This window comes from Syngnathus leptorhynchus, chromosome 1, assembly GCF_054491065.1.
Source record: "Syngnathus leptorhynchus isolate UIUO chromosome 1, UIUO_Slep, whole genome shotgun sequence".
In the NCBI taxonomy this organism is placed as follows: Eukaryota; Metazoa; Chordata; class Actinopteri; order Syngnathiformes; family Syngnathidae; genus Syngnathus; species Syngnathus leptorhynchus.
In genome coordinates this window covers 9,720,474-9,739,134 of record NC_141195.1, presented here as the reverse complement: position 1 = coordinate 9,739,134, position 18,661 = coordinate 9,720,474, and the positions used below count along the sequence as shown (strand labels likewise).

The 18,661-nt window shown below is 42.4% G+C and overlaps 3 protein-coding genes across 4 annotated transcripts; all 3 read left to right on the top strand.

Annotated features, from left to right (window-relative positions):
- Window positions 1–140: 140 nt before the first annotated feature.
- Window positions 141–8,290, top strand: sgk2a (serum/glucocorticoid regulated kinase 2a). Its single transcript, XM_085908153.1, has 13 exons — window positions 141–833; window positions 1,926–1,991; window positions 2,496–2,557; window positions 3,453–3,510; window positions 4,689–4,772; window positions 5,406–5,537; window positions 5,608–5,720; window positions 5,791–5,827; window positions 5,914–6,000; window positions 6,374–6,469; window positions 6,542–6,697; window positions 6,797–6,886; window positions 7,034–8,290. Exons 2-13 carry the CDS (start codon window positions 1,977–1,979, stop codon window positions 7,187–7,189), a joined length of 1,086 nt encoding a protein of 361 aa, XP_085764279.1. The 5' UTR covers window positions 141–833; window positions 1,926–1,976; the 3' UTR covers window positions 7,190–8,290.
- A 551-nt stretch (window positions 8,291–8,841) lies between these two features.
- Window positions 8,842–15,412, top strand: mybl2a (MYB proto-oncogene like 2a). 2 transcript variants are annotated; one of them, XM_085924239.1, is made up of 12 exons: window positions 8,842–8,980; window positions 10,193–10,286; window positions 10,460–10,531; window positions 10,924–11,013; window positions 11,142–11,362; window positions 11,452–11,572; window positions 11,668–11,721; window positions 11,827–12,053; window positions 12,171–12,873; window positions 13,049–13,291; window positions 13,369–13,569; window positions 13,799–15,412. In XM_085924239.1, exons 2-12 carry the CDS (start codon window positions 10,194–10,196, stop codon window positions 14,405–14,407), a joined length of 2,634 nt encoding a protein of 877 aa, XP_085780365.1. In that variant the 5' UTR covers window positions 8,842–8,980; window position 10,193; the 3' UTR covers window positions 14,408–15,412. The 2 variants fall into 2 exon arrangements, with proteins under 2 accessions (XP_085780365.1, XP_085780375.1); XM_085924249.1 differs by having other exon boundaries at window positions 8,849–8,980; window positions 10,234–10,286.
- Window positions 15,413–15,526: 114 nt separating this feature from the next.
- On the top strand, window positions 15,527–18,231 carry nsun5 (NOP2/Sun RNA methyltransferase 5). The gene is made up of 5 exons (XM_085926868.1): window positions 15,527–15,949; window positions 16,178–16,889; window positions 17,111–17,318; window positions 17,689–17,853; window positions 17,947–18,231. The coding sequence occupies exons 1-5, from the start codon at window positions 15,737–15,739 to the stop codon at window positions 18,149–18,151; spliced, it is 1,503 nt and encodes a 500-aa protein (XP_085782994.1). The 5' UTR covers window positions 15,527–15,736; the 3' UTR covers window positions 18,152–18,231.
- The last annotated feature ends 430 nt before the right edge of the window (window positions 18,232–18,661 follow it).

Below are 18,661 nucleotides of genomic sequence, written 5' to 3'. Positions count from 1 at the left end.
TCTTTTTTACTTCTTTTGGAGGGCTCCGAATTGGCATGCACTCTGCGTGTCTCACTATTGACTATAAACGTACTACTTTGCTTATGGCATATCCCCCTATTGACCATATTGTTATCAACACATGGATGTGGTGCTTGTCGTCTCGCTACATTAGCCTTAGCTGCCATAAGTAAGCATGCAGTAAACAGTAGAACCTCTTAAATGGAACATTTGTGAGACGCTGGGTGAGCGTTGATAATGTGAATTAGAAGCAAGGTTTCTCATAATATAAAGAGTTTTTTTGGGGGGGTTTTTTTTTTTTGCATAGCCCTACAGAAGAAAGAAGGTCAAACAGTAAAATGGGAATCCTCCATTCTTTTTCTATACTGTAGACAATATCAGAGTGACTGGTGACGTGAAGCCTATCCCAGTTCCCTTAGGGCTGGTGACTAAAGTGACTTATTCTGGACAGATTACCTGTCAATTGCCCGGTAATCTTTTAGACAAACAGCTGTCCAGAGTTAGACTAGTCTTCAATGAACTTCAATTTAAGATGTATGTTTTGGGAATATGGAGGGAAGCCAGTACACAGGAAAAAAAAAAAAAAAAACATCCTGTATTCTGTACTTTTGAAAATACCGTCAGTACAGTAAAACCAAAACAACTGGAACGCCTCCTTGAAATTGGACACACACAAGTCACTCCGCCCGATGTTGAATAACTTTCCGTCAATCATTCACTCTCTTGAGGTGTACGACTGACTTGAGATCAGTCAGTCGTGGGCAAGAAGCAGCTGCTGCTGCACATACTTTGCTGAGCGCCTTCACGTCGAGGTTGCCTACCTGCACTCACAGGTGAGCACGCCGCACACCTTCCACATACTGCTAAGTGCTTACAGAATTTACGTACATGCTTTGACATGTCATTTTACTGCTGCATTGTTAATCACGTGTGTTTACTGACCTTTGATTTTGAATGGTGAATCAATAGCGCTTGAGCGCTTGTATTTTTATCAGTAATGCTTATAGGACACTTGGTTTGCTTGCAAATGTGAGACTAAAGTCGATTTTTGTATTGTGTTGTAATGTATGCCTAAAGTACAAGATGTTTTCTCTTTATAGTTAAAAAAAAACTGTTGAGTGAACTAAATTAAAACTAAAACTGATGCAGCGACATTTGAATGTTAATAAAACTTGAAAAGTTTGGAAATTCAACAATTTTAAAACATTCCAACTTAAACATTTTCAGCCACTATGATTACAAGTTTTGTTTTTTCAAAGCCACTTTTACGATAGGAATATGTGACGAACAATTTTGTCCATGTGGGCATGCAAACGTGTGTGTTCCTGGATGTGGTGACAGCTAAGAGAATGACCCAATACAGTATTTAGCATGTAAACACACGCGCACACACACACACACACACACACACACACACACACACACACACACACACACACTCTGTATCACATATGCCCTTCAGTTTGTCTCTGCTGGTCCAGCATCTTGTACCTCACAAACTCGACGGACCCGCTCTGCACTCACTGCATCACTGCACTCAGCATTAAACTGGTTAATAAACAACACACACAGCAAAAGATTAGAGAAGTGTTTCAGTCTCACAACCTACCAATAAACAAAAATGTCACAAAAAGAATGTGTAACAAAATTGTGACAGTCTCATCATACTTTGCTCTCAAATTCTATTCTGTGGTATGACTGGCATGGATACACAGGTTTTTGTTAACTAGTCTCAAGGAATTCTGCATGTCACTCTATGTCACTGGTAAAGACAGATGACTTTCATTGTTTCTGGTTATTTTTTAAAACAATTACGTAAAACTGGATAATGACACGGGATGAATTTTCACAGCCCTGGTCCAGTAGTTGGCAATCATTGGATTAGAGCTAAAATATGAAGTAAGCATCTCTCGTCATCTTTTCAGGTCTATCAAACGGACGCTGGGTTCCCACCGGGAGTGGAATGGATAAGAGCCATGGCCCACTGTAATGTGAGTTTGAATTGTACTCCTTGTGTCTGTCAAAAACGAGCTACTTTCGTTTTATGCCCGATCCAGCCATTTCACATACGAAATGATTTAAAGGAGAACGTAAATAATTATTCAATGAAGCAGAGAAAAAAGGATACAATTGGAATATAAATCTGTTCTACTTTGGTACTGACGTCCTCCTCGAACTAGCGATTGAATTCCAAGTTCTTTATCTTCTGAATTGATGTTCCAAATAAATAAAGCATATTAGAACATATTCAAATCCTATTTAGGACACACAACAGTGTTGAGGTCACTTCCTCTGACAACGGATAGAACCTGGAGACCTAGAGACTAATTAGTTCTCTCAGAACCATGGTAATAAGTTCACTAAATTGATGAATTCATTAAGAAAATGAAGTAAAATTCAACAGAATCACAGCTGTATATCCATACTAAGATTCTGGTGGCTATGCTTTGAGTTAAATTTGAGTTAAAGTTTATTTTTTGCATTTCTATTCTTAGCTGCGGTCACCATCCTCTTCTCCTCATGATGAAGTCAACCTGGGTCCTTCAGCAGACCCTCAGTAAGTAGCTTCACCCCTACAGTTTCTCCTCTAAATTGTCAGCATGTTTTCAAGGCAAGGCGAGTTTATTTGTGCGAGACAATTCAAAATACTTTAAAATTCAATATGCTTTACATAAACATTTCAAACATTAGAGAAAGTGAAACAAAATATGAAAACATAAAATCATTGTCAAATAATTTAATAAGACTGAAATGATTCAAACCAAGCATCAATTTCTTTAATATATTAAAATTATATATTTAAAATATTTAATATCTAAAATATTCAGTATGATTGACTGTGATTTCTGGGATTCTCTATTCTCATATGGAACACAATGATTCCGCTCATGTTGTTTTCTTCTCAGCGAGTTTTACTAGTTGCTCTTATTACCAAATAGTTTTTAGAGTGGTTGGCCAAGTCACTAAATATAGTAACTAAAACACTAAGATGTCAACATAGATTATTTTTCCTAAAGAAACTCTGTTCACAACTTGTTTGTGGAAGCAGTGCGACGATGATGTGTAAATATTACACTGTGGATAAGGAAGTGAAAATCCGCAAAATGACGCACCTCTTTAAAAGAAGTTTGTAATTGTGTGTAGCTGCCATAAGATGGGGGCAAACCACTTCATCATAAAACATCAACCTCATGTTTCTAGCATGTACGCAATCATGAGTCCATGTTACATAAACAATTGTGTTCCCGCAAGTCATTCAAATGTTCCAACACATACACAGCATCATCAATAGCATAAGCTAGCATTCTACCTAGCCTACACGATAACACAAACTGTACAGAACAATCTTGATTTTATTTGTCATCAACCATTACTGCACAGTTTTTTTTAAGGAGTGTGTTTCTGTGCACTGAACATTATAAAGCCTTTAATAAATAACTGTTTTGTTACAGTGCCAAGCCTACCGACTTTGACTTCCTGGCTGTCATTGGCAAAGGGACCTTTGGAAAGGTAATACAATCACTTATTCACCTCATGTTGAAATGAACCCAGTTTACCCTGTGGAGACCAATGAGCTACTTGGACATTCAATGATATTTCTTTCTGTATGTTTTTTTCTCTCATTCAGTAACCATAGCATTTGTAATCTTGTGAATATTTTTTCCATGGATAAGTATCTTCCTTATTATGACCTTTTGTCATTGATCATGTGTGACAACTTACAATGTGGTCCCAACATGAACCTTAACTAGAACTACCAGAGCTGGCATTTGAAAGCAGAACTGCAGAACTTTCTTCTTTTGCATTCAATTACAGTATTTTCATTCTTATCATTGCTTTTTGTCGCTGGCCACTGTGTGACAAATGTTCCAGCCACTTTAAGTTTACCAATGCAATTGTTTTCGGACTCATATCTCTGTTAATAATGACTGCAAAACCTGCAATGATTCATAAACACTAGAGTAGTGCAGATGGATGCTATCAGTGGTCACGTTGTTGTAAATTACCCATATGTGACATAAGAGCGAAGAAAAGTCGCAGTTGACAACTGCGCGCACAAAGGTTTCATGAATCATTAACTGTGGAGTCACTTAAGGTCATCAGTCACCGATGGCAAAGTAACATGAAATGTTACCAGACAATTGTTTAAAGACAACAAACATATCCTTAAATGATTTTATGAGCGGGATGTCTATATTTTTTTTTGTTTTCCTTTTCTGGAAACCTAAACCAAGAACTTGGTGCCTCCCGCAAGACTAGATTGACAGCAAATAAATTAAATTACAATATGCTGTACAATGTACAAGATGGTTTGCCTGTTGGCCATTTTACGGTTTGGAGTTTAAAACCTGTGACATTTGCTCCCACATACTGCTTTATCGACGACACAAAATTGTCCTTAGGTGAGTTTGACTGATTATGTTCCCCACCCACACACCCAAAATCATCTGAGATAGGCTCCAGGATGTAAACTGAACTCTATTTACACTTGTCAGCAAGAGTAACGCTTTGTTTAGTGCCTTCCTTCTGGCCAAACGTGATTCAATTTTGTCTGTGTCATATGTTTCCACAGTTCACACAGACATGTGAGGGCTTCTGTGACCGCGTCCTGGCCGCAGTGCGTCCACATGGCGCTGTCATGTGTTTACTAAACAAACAAATATTAACACACAAACCTTGCAATGCAGGTCGTGCTCGCCAAGCTCAAAGCCACCAACCAATTCTATGCTGTCAAAGTGCTGCAGAAGAAAGTCATCTTGAAGAAAAAAGAGGTGAGCGTCTACTATGCCAGGGGGGACCATATTGCCATACAGTACCCTTGGATGAATAATTTAGGTATAAAAAGGGACTTTTTCCCACATTCACACTAAAAACATCCGGTGGATGAAATGGTGTACTGCATCTCAGAAAAAATTTGAGTGGAAAAAAAGGTGCATGAAGCTCAACACTAATGATCCAGTGTTGTCATCAACATTTGGAAACAACATCAATCTTATCTAATGTGCAATAGGTACGGTTCAAAGGACGCTTTTTATGACTCGCACAAAAGTAAGAGTTTATCTCAGACACGTAACACTGCATGAGAAATTCTGTTTTAGAAAACAAAGATTATATTCAATTTGGATCTGATCCCACTTATTCCGACTCTTGTATTCTGATCCAGTTGTGTGATTTTGGTGTCCTCATCAGCCAGGATAGAAATGTAGCAAAATAATACAATTCAGAGTTCTAATTTGAAAAGGTTAAACATTTGCACGTGTTCCGGTACGATGAGCTTCCATATTTTGCTTTAAAATACAGTGATATATCTGCAGTTGTAATTTGCTGTGCTCACACAGTGGTCACTACATCTAAAAAATGGGTTTATTGTCACGCTGACCAGTTTTGATCTCCATGGTCTGCAGCAAAAAAACATTATGGCGGAACGAAACGTCCTGCTCAAAAGCCTGGAACACCCCTTCCTGGTTCGGCTCCATTACTCCTTCCAGACCTCAGAGAAGCTCTACTTTGTCCTCGACTACGTGAATGGTGGAGAGGTATGGCGGAAGCGATCATAACAAGCTGGGTAGCGCTGCCTTCTTATGCCCTTGCTCTTTCTTTGTGCAGCTCTTCTTTCATCTGCAGCGTGAGAGATGTTTTTCCGAACCCAGAGCGAGGTTCTACGCCGCGGAGGTGGCCAGCGCTATCGGCTACCTTCACTCCCTCAATATTGTCTACAGGTCAGCCTACCTATCTATCTAGCCAACTCATCCGTCCATCCGTAACCATCTGTGTGTGTGCTCATCGCAGGGATCTGAAGCCAGAGAATATCCTCTTGGATTCTCAGGTAAATTTTGCCGCAATTTTGCCTTCTGTCTATGAACGTTACATCATGTATGTATACACCCTCTTGTTTGTTTTTGTGTTGTGCAGGGCCATGTGGTGCTGACTGATTTTGGTTTGTGCAAAGAAGGTGTAGAGCCAGACGGAACCACCACAACTTTCTGTGGAACACCGGAAGTAAGTTGAAAGGATATATATACTGCATGTCCCAAAAAAATCCGAAGATACAGAGATCATAAGAGTTATCCAGATCCAGAATTAGAAATGGAGATATAGCAAGAGCCTGATAAAACATTGTTTACAGAGGTATCAGTGTTTGAACCTGATCTATTTGATTTTCCATGTAAAATTCACATTCAAATGAGTGCCAAATGTGTGATCTAGATCAGATTCAATTTGCTTTGCTTACATATTGCAACTTCATGCATCAAACTGGATCATCAACAATGGACAGTTTTGATTCATGTCTTTTGAATTAATCCTGAAGAATTGCACATGATTGATTGCTTCTTTTCCTTTCTGGTCTGAACTTGCATTTTTGCCACCAAAGTACTTAGCACCAGAGGTTCTTCGGAAGGAACCTTATGACAGGACTGTTGACTGGTGGTGTCTTGGAGCTGTGCTTTATGAGATGATTTACAGTCTGGTAAGTGTCTGTGAGGCGTGTGTGTCTGTCTGTGTGGAGGTAATAACATCTGCCCGTTTTCTTTCATGGTAGCCTCCTTTCTACAGCCGTGACGTTGGAGAAATGTATGAAGGCATTCTCCATAAGCCTTTGCTGCTCCCACCGGGGAAGTCTGAGGCTGTGTGCTCCCTGCTGAAGGGTCTCCTGCAGAAGGACCAGCACAGACGCTTTGGGGCCATCGCCGATTTTGTACGTGTTTTGAAAACCCCAAGACTTAGAAAGTGCTTGAAATTCCAATTTGGTATTTTGAGTAAGTTTCATGATGCATTTATGTGTTGTGCTGTACAGTTAGAAATCAAGAACCACACCTTTTTTGCATCAATCAACTGGGACGACATTTACCACAAGAGAATCACTCCTCCTTTCAACCCGAATGTGGTGAGTGTCAGATCATTACTGGAAGTTTAAAAGGAACTTTTTACACATGGAGGCAATACACAGTGTACATTGCAGTACATTGTCTTATTCCTGATGAGCAACTAACTCTCCTACCTTGTGTATGGCAATGTCCCTTTCCACGTTTAGAGGGGCCCTGCCGACACTCAGCATATCGACCCAGAGTTCACAAGAGAAATGGTTCCTAATTCGCTGAGTCGGACGCCGGAATTCAACGCCAGCACGAGTGCCAACAACGCCTTTTACGGCTTCTCCTACGTGGCCAGCGATGACAGCTATCTGTGAGCCAACACAAAGATTGGTGGGCTAACAGCGTGGGCCCTTGTGTTATATGACAATGTAGCTGACTACTACTCAGTATAAAAGTTCACAATGGGCCCATTTTGTAGCAGAGGTGGACTCGAAAGATCCACAGTTAATCCTCTTCCGTTTTATCGATAAAGAACAGTGAGGAGGAGAGGGATGTTGATACATTACGTGATCACTCTATTATTTTTTTTCTGCGATGTTAAGCAAATGTTGAGGACACCCAGGACAGATAGCAAGTCCAACAGTGGCTGTTTAATGGACTTGTTCTTCTGCGCCAGACTCATGCAAGCATGCCTTAAAGGACTTTTTTTTTGCACTGAGAACAGAAAGAGTACTCCTCAAACACTTGTCTTGCTAATATGAGTAATAACATTCAGGGACAAAGAACAGTTTGAGTGACATTTTTTTTTAAACATCTCTCTGTAACATCCTACCACTTGATGCATTGTGCTGGGATATTCTCATCTCAAATGGCTTGAGGTGTTTACTTTGAAGCACCAGAAAGCTCGGAACTCTTCGAAATATATATTACAAGCCGCAAGAGAAAAAAAAAACACATTTTCGATTGCTCATGGGGCCTTAAAAACAATTGACTAGAGCAAATGTGTCACTTCTAAAACAACACACAGGTGGGTTTGAACAAGTAAACAATTTGTGCTAAGTTACATTTGAGATGGAATGAACAAACGTCTTCATGAATTAGTTGAAACGCTTTTATTGGTCTATGTATATACTGCACATTGCTTCGAATGTGTACTGTCTCACTAATGGTTTCTGTATTGTGCCATGTGAATGTTATTTTAAAGGACACATTGAAAATGTGTATGAACGGGTTTTATTGATACAGCTTGGAGACATGTACATTCATGTATTGCCTTGCAGTAGTAATTATATGATCATAAATTATTCATGTCACTTGTGTTGATTAGTGCTGCTGCATATTAGCAGAAATAATGCATTTTCTATTAATTATTATTATTATTATTGTTGTTATTTATGCTATGGAAATTTGACTTCTATTATTCCTTAACTGTATACTATTGTCTTGAATAAATTGAAATATGTTTGCTGTTTTAATTTTGTCCAAACAATTATAATAATCATGCCACTGTCACGAAACCTCTCTCTCTCGCACTCACTCTCTCTGGTTAAATTACCAAATATATACAATGAATTTTCAAATATTAAAATAATAATCTTATTTCAAAGTAGTCACAGTTTAACACAAAGTTGATATTTTGTACAGGAGTCCATGGCTTCTCGTATGAATTGCATCAGGTGGATACACACATTTATTCTAACTTTTGCCATCCAGCACATTTATTTGATTATTATTTATTTGATTTATTATTTTATTATCGTGAACTGTGTTTTCGCAGCAATTGTTGCCAACTGCGGAAAATGTGAAAATGTATACTGAAGAAACGAACGCGTCACTGCAATCAAGTCCTACGGATTCCGACATGATTGTACAGAATCGAGAGGTTTTAAGAAATTCCAAAAGGCTTCAAAATGACGTTTGGGAATAGTCAGATGTTAGGTTAACCTCTCTTTTTCGCTTATTGACTTTTCTGTTCATATAGGAGTGAAGAGGATAATAACTTCACGTTTCCAGTGTTGCATTTGCGGTTTTGGCCACAGGTGGCGCTACACTTTTTTGTGAGCATAATTAGCATTTAGCAGCAGAATCACTCATGTGTTCGTGTGAACATGCTAGCTTGCTAGTTGGCACCTGGCTGGAGTTATTTACCCATTCGGACAAATAACGTGAGCATTGTTCCTATAACATATGAACGGTCTACGTGAACGTAATGTTCTCGTTTTGATTTACGCTTATTTGTTTGGTTTGCGTCTGCTTTTATAAGCTCATTTAAGGGAGCTAACGTTAGCTCGCCGTCGTGGAGCGGCACACGTGCATTAAACTGCATCAAAATGTTCTCTCCACCTGAGTCGAACATGATGTGAATTATGTTATAAACATAGAGAAATTGCGGCTTTATTTGGATTTCAATTGGTGGACAAAAGGCGGACTCTTATCATCTCTTTGCAAATGTGTAAACAACATAACCATGATCCTTGGTCAGCTACATTTGACACTATCAAACTAAATAGTAACAAACAGTAGAAAAGTTTGAGTGATCTCGTTTCAATTTGCTCAAATGTTTCACTCAATGTGATAACTGGGTCTCTTCTGATTCAATGAAAACAGGTAAATGGAAACACCCTATGTCTCAAATTGATGCCATAACCACTCGACCACACTTTTTTCTAGTCAAGTGTGTCTCCACTGTCTGATATGCAACGCTTGTCGTAACAACGTCGTCACAACAGACTGTGTTGCAGGACATTTAGACAAGCTCATTGTATTGTGAAATTGTTGACCAGTTCAACGTCAATTCAGTGAGCATTGTATTTGCATTTTTTGGTATGTTTTGACAAACTGGACAAGTAAAATATATGGTCACATTTTCTGCATAGAAAAATATATAGTATCTGAGAATTTGGGCTTGACGTAAAAACTTAAATACATCTAACCACAGAAAGGTAAAAATTAGCAGAAGAAAAATCTTAAGAAAACATTTAACCTTGTTGGAGGTACCGAACCCCACCAGTTTCATATGTGCATTCACCGAACCCCTCTTTAGTGAAAATAAACATGAACATCACCTTGTTGAAAGGACAAAACCAACACAACGCATGAACTCAAAACAAATTACATACCTGCAAGTCAATGTGACATCTGCAGTTGCCTTTGCAAGACCAGTTCAGATTTGTGTCATCACGAATTCACACGATAAATCGGGTGTGTTCGGACCTCTTCAGTGGAGGCTCTGGTGAAGCCCTGAGACGACTCACCGAACCTCTAGGTTCCAGGTTAAGAACCACTGTTCTGTGCATTTGACATATTTGATGTTTACATTGTGCAAGCTGTGTAATTTCTCCCCAGTGTTTCAGCTCATTGTCAATGTGTATTTACAGTATGGCTGAAAAGGCTGATGTTGCTCTGTGTTTTGACACAGACTCAAGCTCTGTTGACAAGCCTGGCCCCAAAGTAAGATGGACTCTGGAAGAGGTTAGTTGTTATTCGAGTCGGCGTGGGCATCACCAATCTGTGCGTATACATAGATAGAGATACATATGCTGTACTGCTTGAATGAAGGGAATCGGTGTACAATAATATGAGCTATTTTCCCCTCTATTAGAGAAATGTTACATATATCTCACCTAATTATCTCTAATGTGTAGGATGAAAACCTAAAAATCCTTGTCCAGAATTTTGGAGAACGGAACTGGAAAACTGTCGCCACTCTGTTACCGGTAAGAATGTGTTACAAGAAGATTTCAGCTACGGAACAATTAATAGTGGCCCGATTTTATCCCGGGCCAGTATGGCATTGCGTCACTCCACTACATACTACAACACATTCTTGCTTTTTACATCAAAATGTACTTTATACGCATGTGGTGTTTTGTTATGGTGTGCCTCATATATAATTTGGTATTTTATGCTGTTCCCCTAAAAGTAAAAACGATACAAACGTAATTTTTTAAAGGGTTATATAATACGATATGAATATACTAAATGTGAACTAATAATTGAAAATTGTCATATTATATCGTGATTACTTATAGATGGTGTCAGTATCAGTTCTGGGCCACAGAAGCTTAGAAATGTAAGAAATGATCTATTTTGTCCCGTTACTTGACAGGGCAAGACGGAATTACAGTGTTTGCAACGCTGGAAAAGTCTGATTGGAAATGTGGTAGCAGAATGCTGGTCCAAAGAGGAAGATGAAAAGGTGACAAATTTCAACTCTCATACAATAAAATGTTTTTGGAATTATGGTAGACAGCCGGTTTGGGTTTTCAGATTTGACATCATCTTTTCATAATCAAGCAATTGTGCTTTTTTTCCCCCCTTGAGCAGATCAAAGAGTTGGTGGGCAGGTTTGGCACCAATCGCTGGAGTATGATTTGCAAGCAGCTGAACGGGCGGATGGAAAATCAGTGTCGTGAGCGTTGGCTGACTCACCTGGAGCCCATGTTGAAGAAGTCCAACTGGACCCACGAGGAGGATCTCATCATTTACAAAGCCCAGTCCGTCTTTGGCAACCGCTGGGCTGAGATTGCCAAGCTGCTTCCCGGAAGGTAGGATGTTTTATTGAGCCACTTAAAGTCGTTCGGACATTGGCCCTGGAACATCCAGTGATGTGTCTGATGTTTGTGTGTGTTTGCAGGACAGAGCACGCGGTGAGGAGCCACTGGAACTCCACGCTCAAATCGGAAGCCGAATTGGGCCAGCTCAAAAATAACTCTGAGATCATCTCCGTCGATATTCAGCAGTTTGTGGAAGGAAGGGTATGACAAGAGAATTGCGTGTCTGCCCGCAAGATTTTTTCTCAACCAAACATGGCCTATTCTTATGTTACAATTGCATTGATTATATTTTGCAGGTAAAGTTCAAGTGCGACACGTTACTGGACACCATGCCAGTAACTCCCGAAGTGGTAAGCGCCATGTTGCTTCTACAGTATCAGATCCAGAAAAGGTGCTTCAATACATGACTTGCGAGACTCCTTCTTTGACCTCCTTTACTCTCGGCATTGCTGTAGGTCAAAGATAAGAAAGAACAGCGCAAAATCCCCCAGAAGAAGTCCACTGCACCCGGACACGTTGTCGCATCGAAAAGAACCAGGTCTCCAAAGAGTGCCCCATTGCCCACCCAACCCAGCTCCAGTGGTGTCACAGCCACAGCACCCGCAGCAGCAGAGGCGGTGGATCAGAAAAAGTTGGTTGACGCTGCATTGAGGATGATTGCTGAGGACATGCTGCCGCTCAGGTAGATCTTGAGTGATGCGTCTAATTGCTAGGGGGACTGACAGAAAGTCTCTTGACATTATGTTCCAAGCAGTGCGCTTCAAAATGTACAACATCATTTCATTATTCCCCCCCCCAGTTTTGTGGAGGGATCAGGTTTCCGCTCCTTCATGGGCACCATCGGCCCCGAATACCACAAGCTGTCCCAGCGCGCCGTCAGCTTGCAGCTTTACGATGACGTGGAGAGAACCGTCAGACCTCAGCTCATCCGTGACTTAAAGGCCTGCCTGTGCAAATCTAAAGATAGACAGGGTGTTATTCACGTGACCTGTGACCTCTGGGCGGGGGCGCAGGCCGATTCGATGGATGAGTCTGTCGTCATCGTGCAGCTCCACTTCATCAACGAGGCGTGGCAGATCCGCCGGCCGACCGTGGCCTTCCGGCACGTGAGCCGCACAGACCTGAGCGGTGCAGTAGCCAAGGAGCTGGAGGACGTGCTGCTGGGCTACGGCGTCTTTCCGCAGAGCATCGGCTACGTCCTCGTCAACCACGCCAAGGAAGTGCTGGCTGCAAATAGTGTCTTCTGCGACTACAAGATCATGTGCCCGTCGAACCGTGGGGAGCCAGACGGAGATGAGATCGTGGCCTTTCTGTCAGATCGGATGCCCGAAGCGGAGTCCCCATTTTCAGAGGTCAAGATTGGGACCAAAATCACTTGTGTGGCGAAAACGCTACAGCTGGTGATCAGTGAGGCATTGAAGAACTCCAGAGTGGTGGAAAACCTCCTCTCACATGTCCACAATGTCGTGGCGTTCTTCAGGGGCAGCACGTACTGGAGTGAGGTATGAAAATGGATGTGCGTGCTATGAACCGTTTCCATATCATGTCTTCTTACTTGTAATGGTGAGACTCCAGTTGCCTTGATAGTCCGGATAGTTGAAGTTAATTGCTTGGATTACAAATGGTTGACTGGTCCACAACCAAATCATGTTGTCGCCTCTCTGTGTCCTGGTGAAGGTTTTGTTAAAGGAGTGCAGTGTGTCTTTGTGTCCGCCCTCCAACCACTGTCGCTGGAACTCCATGATGGTGTCCCTCCGCCGAATGGTGCAGGAGTCGGCTTGGAACGGCATTCTCACCGTCCTGGCGCAGGCTCGTAGCGAGGCCAGCGACACGGCCAGCGCCCCGCCTCTGATCATGGTCAAGAGGGAGCAAGTGCTCGATATCCTGGCTCTCCTGGAGCCCTTCCAGGAAGCCCTGCAGGTATGGAATGATCTGAAGTTATATGCTAGAAAGCAATGTGAGAGTGTCATTTTTTTTGTCTGCTCTCTCGTCTTTAGGTCTTGTTAGGAAATGCAATGGCCATCTCGTATGTCCTGACCTCTCTGATTAGCCTCGATAAGACATTGGAAGGCTGTAGCACCAACTACACCCACTTCAAAAAAGCCCTACGCACGGGCCTCCATACTCACTTCCAGTCCCTCATTCGCCAGGAAGACGTGGTAATGGCTGCTGTGTTCGACCCGAGGAACAAACTGAAGGTACGCTATGTACTCTATATTACGGTCACTAACCACCAGATAGTTGACTGGTACCGCGGTCCATGCTGCAGAGATACTGAACATAAATCTGTTTTGCTGATTTTAATGAAAAAAAGTGTTTGGAGAGCTCCTTTGGTGGAACCCGAGAGGAATATGAATGTGTTTGGTGGAAACAATGCTCTTATTATGATTTTCACACTAAATTGCAATTCTCACTTGTCTTGATCAGACATTCACTGATGACCACCTTGAAGACCAGACAGGTTTCCTAACACCTCCAACAAAACATGAGGCTCGTGTCATTGCCGAGGCGGCACTGGGAAGCCAGGGAAGCGCGACTGATCCTTCTTCGACGGCGGAGGAACACTATAAAAATGAGGAAGGAGATCAGCCACCGGACCGCAGTGAGGAAACGGTGGCCGTCAGCCTGAAGGAGGCCACTGGGGGGAGCTCAGACGACAAACGTGACTCCATTAATCTCGTCGGCATCAAGCGCAGAGGAGATAACAGCCTCCCCCAGCTTCCATCAAAGACCGTGACCTCAGAACTTGACGTGTACCTGTCTGAGCCGCTGTGGGAAAACGGCTCCGGTTTGCTCTACTGGAAATCGGCCAGTCGATTCCCACAACTGCAAGAAATTGCAAAGCGACTTCTGGCGGTACCCGCTACCTCAGGGGGCTTCGACAGGCTTTGCCCAATGGCAGCTTGTATCATACGGGCCAAACGGAACCGCATGCCGCCTCACACCACAGAGAGACTCCTTCTTTACAAAAACTCTTTGAAGACAAAGACTGGGAAAAAGTCCGGTGGGGTCACTAAACACAGAGCGACCAAGTGATGGGGTGATTCTGTGTAATGTGTATGCTGATAGCGGCTTCTATGCAAATCACCTTTTTTTTTTTTTTTAAACATCGGTTATAAAGAAATTGCAGTTGTCAATTCAGATAGCCACTTGAGTTTTTTCTTTGCAGTAAAGAAAAGAATGGTTAGCACAAATGGCTCACAATCAGAGTTTTACAGTTTGACTCTTGGGTACGGTCTTACTGTTTGAAATTCGGCTTGTTATCGGTTGGCTTTACTCTCTGCTGCATTCCAAAATACAAGCATGCTTGAAGACTCTGAATTGTTCATAGAATTGAACGGGACATTAAATTGCTGTTTGTCTAGTATATGTGCCCTGCAATTGGGCGTCAACCAGATCGGTGGCACACGTCCTCTGGCACAAGGCACATTTGATACAGTGTTGACTGCCCATAATAAAAACGTATGTCAATATAATTCATTCATAATAATTAAGGCAAACTATTAATCGCATTGTTGTCACCTAATTTTAAGATGCTTCTGCCTATAAAACCACAAACATCGTGACAACTGTTTGACCATTACACAAGATTGAGTGACACTGGTAACTGCAAAGGCAGTATTATTGTGGTGCTGAACTGGAGGAAACCTGACATTTTCTACAACCACCCAGAAAAGAAGCCTCATTTGAAAGATTGTCTTTGCTAATGCAAATCTGTCTGACGATTTTGTGGATTTCATCTGGGTAAATTCGATTTTTTTTCTCATCAAGTATGCCTGACAACTCAAAAATTTAAGCCAACGTTGCAAAGTGGTGTTAAATCAACAGAATTTAGATTATATAATAAACCTCTCCAAAACTTAGTCAGCAATAAAAAAAAAAAGGCGGGGGGGGGGGAGAAATACGGTAACACATAAAAATAAGTATTCTGTCAAAATTGCCAAATAAATAAATTGGATTCATATTTTTTTTTAGGAACACTGCACTGGACTACAAGGGGTGTATAAACACGTTACAAAAATAAAAAATAAGAAACTTAAATTTTCTGCCTCAACATCTTTTTGAAACTGGGAGTTACTTGAGCACCTCCACCAGTCTCATACATGCTATTGCACTTTGTCAGAGCATGTTATTTTCACACTTGTCTGCGCGTAATGATGACGTCAGAGATTTGGTTCACTTCCGCGGTGATGGCAGCCAGGTCACACACGTGTGTTCTCTCTCGTCCTCTATATTTCGTCCATCTGCATATTAGTTTTGTTCACACTGGGCCAGAATAAGAACAGAAACGTTACGCCAGGACGTTTCAAATCCCTTTTACTTTTCACCGCTAGCGCATCGAGCTCGTGAACGGTTCTCTTCGCCATGGCGCTGTACACGAAAGCCGCTGAGATCCTGGACAAGGTGGACAAGCAACAGGGTGCTCTCAAAACCCTGGTGTATGAAAGTAAATTCACCAACATCAAGCAGCTCTTTGCTCTCGTCTGTCAGACCCAAAAATTTTCGTCCATCTTGGAGGACATCATCGAGTCCACCAAGCTGCTGAAGTATACCAAGTTGAAGATGCCCCTGGCCAAGGTGTGGAATGGAAATGTTCTCTATTTGCTGTCGTAAAAACTTATTTCAGTGTGTTCCGGGCAGGGTTAGAATTTTACTTTAACTTTTTGTTTTGTTTTAAGTTTTATTTAAATTTAGTTAGTTTTAATTCGTTTTTAGAGCGGGTTTATTAGTTTTATTTGTTTTTTTTCCCCCCGCAAAAGTACGGAAGATTTTGTATCTCAAAATGATTTGTCTTTTCCACCACAGGTTTTAGTCTTTGACCTGCTCATGGGCCAAGGCCTCAAGTGTGGCGGCTCCTGGAAGACATTGGTGATGAAGCATCGCTCCAGGCTGCAGACAGCGCTAGCCCTCATGAAAGTCAAGCGAAAGGTCAGCAGGAATGAAGACCTCCTCGCCAGTAACGTCAAGGAACCCGTTGGTGACCAGCTGCCTAGGTACGCCCGCGTCAATGTCCTGAAAACCACCATGGAGGACACTGTGGACTACCTCAAGCGGGATGGTTTCACCTACAAGGGGGAGGCCTCCAAGTTGGATGACTTGACCCTCACCGCAAGGGAGTTTGTGAAGGACCTTCACCTCCCAGAGGTGCTGGTCTTCCCACCTAAAATAGACTTCCACGACCACTTCCTGTACAAGTCCGGCCACATTATTCTCCAGGATAAAGCCAGCTGCCTCCCCGCCTTTCTACTCAATCCACCGCCTGGAAGCCACGTCATTGACGCCTGCGCTGCCCCGGGGAATAAAAGTAGTCACCTGGCCGCCATCATGAAGAACAAAGGCCAGCTGTTGGCCTTTGATTTGGATGCCAAGCGTCTGGCCACCATGTCCACCCTCATGCTGCGAGCCGGCGTCACTTGTCATCGGCTGGCCAATCAGGACTTTCTCAAGGTGGACCCGGAAAGCAAGTTGTATGGGGGCGTGGAATACATCCTGCTCGATCCCTCGTGCAGCGGATCAGGTAGAACGTTTCGCCGCTTTTATGCGGAATTAAAGAGGAGCTTTCATTTTATTTTTACTCCCATTTTCTAGAAGGTTTCATTTTTTTAATTCAGTGTTACAGGTTAGGTGGAAAAGATTTTTATTAGCATTGGTGTCCCTTTTTGTATATCACAAAAAAACGAACTGGTTTCTATCCACTGTAAATTTTATATTCAGTCTGTGTGTACGTGTTTGTTTCAGGCATGGTGTGTCTCCAGGACCGCACGTCTGCCGATCCTCAAAAGGACGCGTCTCGTCTGGCTTCGCTGGCCTCCTTCCAGCTGCGCTGCCTGAACCACGGACTCCGGTTCCCCCGGCTGAAGCGCCTAATCTACTCCACTTGCTCTGTCCACAGCCAGGAGAACGAGGAGGTCGTAACGGCCTGTCTTCAGCAGAACCCCGGCTTCAGGTGCCCCCTTTCAGCCCAGTTCACCAGTCAGTGACGCTTCCAAAATTCCACGTTAGGGCTGTCGCGAATCAGTTTAGAATTGATTTTCCCAGTGACTTTTGGATGGAGTTATCGGTTAATCTAGGAAACACTCAGACTGGGTCTCTCTTAGTGATTTTGAGAACAGACACGTTTCGAACTCTGCTAAGAAATGATTCGCTTTGTTGTATTCAAACACAGATTTGCTACCATTCGTAACTATCACTCATCCTAACATGATTCCTAGTCTACAAACAGCATTTCAGATAACAATGCTAGGACTAACTTCATTCCAGCTAGCAATGGTCGGTTTAAAACAGCGTACCATGTCTTTTGTTTTGCGTACCCGCAGGCTGGTGCCACTGCTGCCTGAGTGGCCCGAACGAGGCCTGCCACCCCTATCTCAGTGTCTCCGGGCAAGCGTCAACGGGATGCGCACGCATGGATTCTTTGTGGCTCTGCTGGAGCGTTGCAATGAAGCTGAGAATCTGATGCCACAGCTAACGCTTCAGACAAGGTAGACCATGCAGTGATGAAAGTACTTTTAATGCACATTACGGGAGAAAAATAAACCGCTTCCGGTCTTGATCAATGTGTTTGCGCAATATAGGCATCCCGAGATGACGGTGACCTGCCCGCCTGCCTGTGAGAAGACCCCTGAAGCTGCTCCCAGTCCCAACCAGTCTGAACCTTCACAGTGCGAGGACAAAGCCACGACCACCGAAGATGCCAAGCTAGGCGAGAAGAAGACCAAAAAGAGAAAGAGGAAGCGGAAGAAGAAAGGCACAAGTGTGATAACTGAATCGAAAGACTGAATTGGCAGCATGTTGTGAACAATGGGATTGCATGACTAATGCTTTTCCATTTTTATTAAAAAGTCTACATGATCCAAAAACTTTAAGTGCCTTTTCTAAAGTTCCTGCGGCTCCTTTTGCTTCCATGTAAGCTATTATTTTTCGTTGTATTAAATGTACCACATGGCATTTCCATCCATGTTCTAGAATGCTTTACCTCATTAGGTGCTGGGCATCACTGCCTGGACATTACTTCGAGATTGAAAAAACACAAAGAATTCTAACCATACTCTTTGAATAGCTTGGGGTAGAGCACCAAGCCAATTCACATTCGGAAGACCCCTCTATTATGAACACAACTGGATATGCAGTGCAAACTGTAACGTCAACAGAGGGGGGCGCTACAACCAAATTTAGATGGATGGAGCTCTATTATTGCACTTGAGTGGTGTGTATGCGTTGTGTCTTTGTTCTTTCTGTTGTGGTCTCTGTCCTCTTAACATCACACATCCTCCCTCATCTTTTCATATG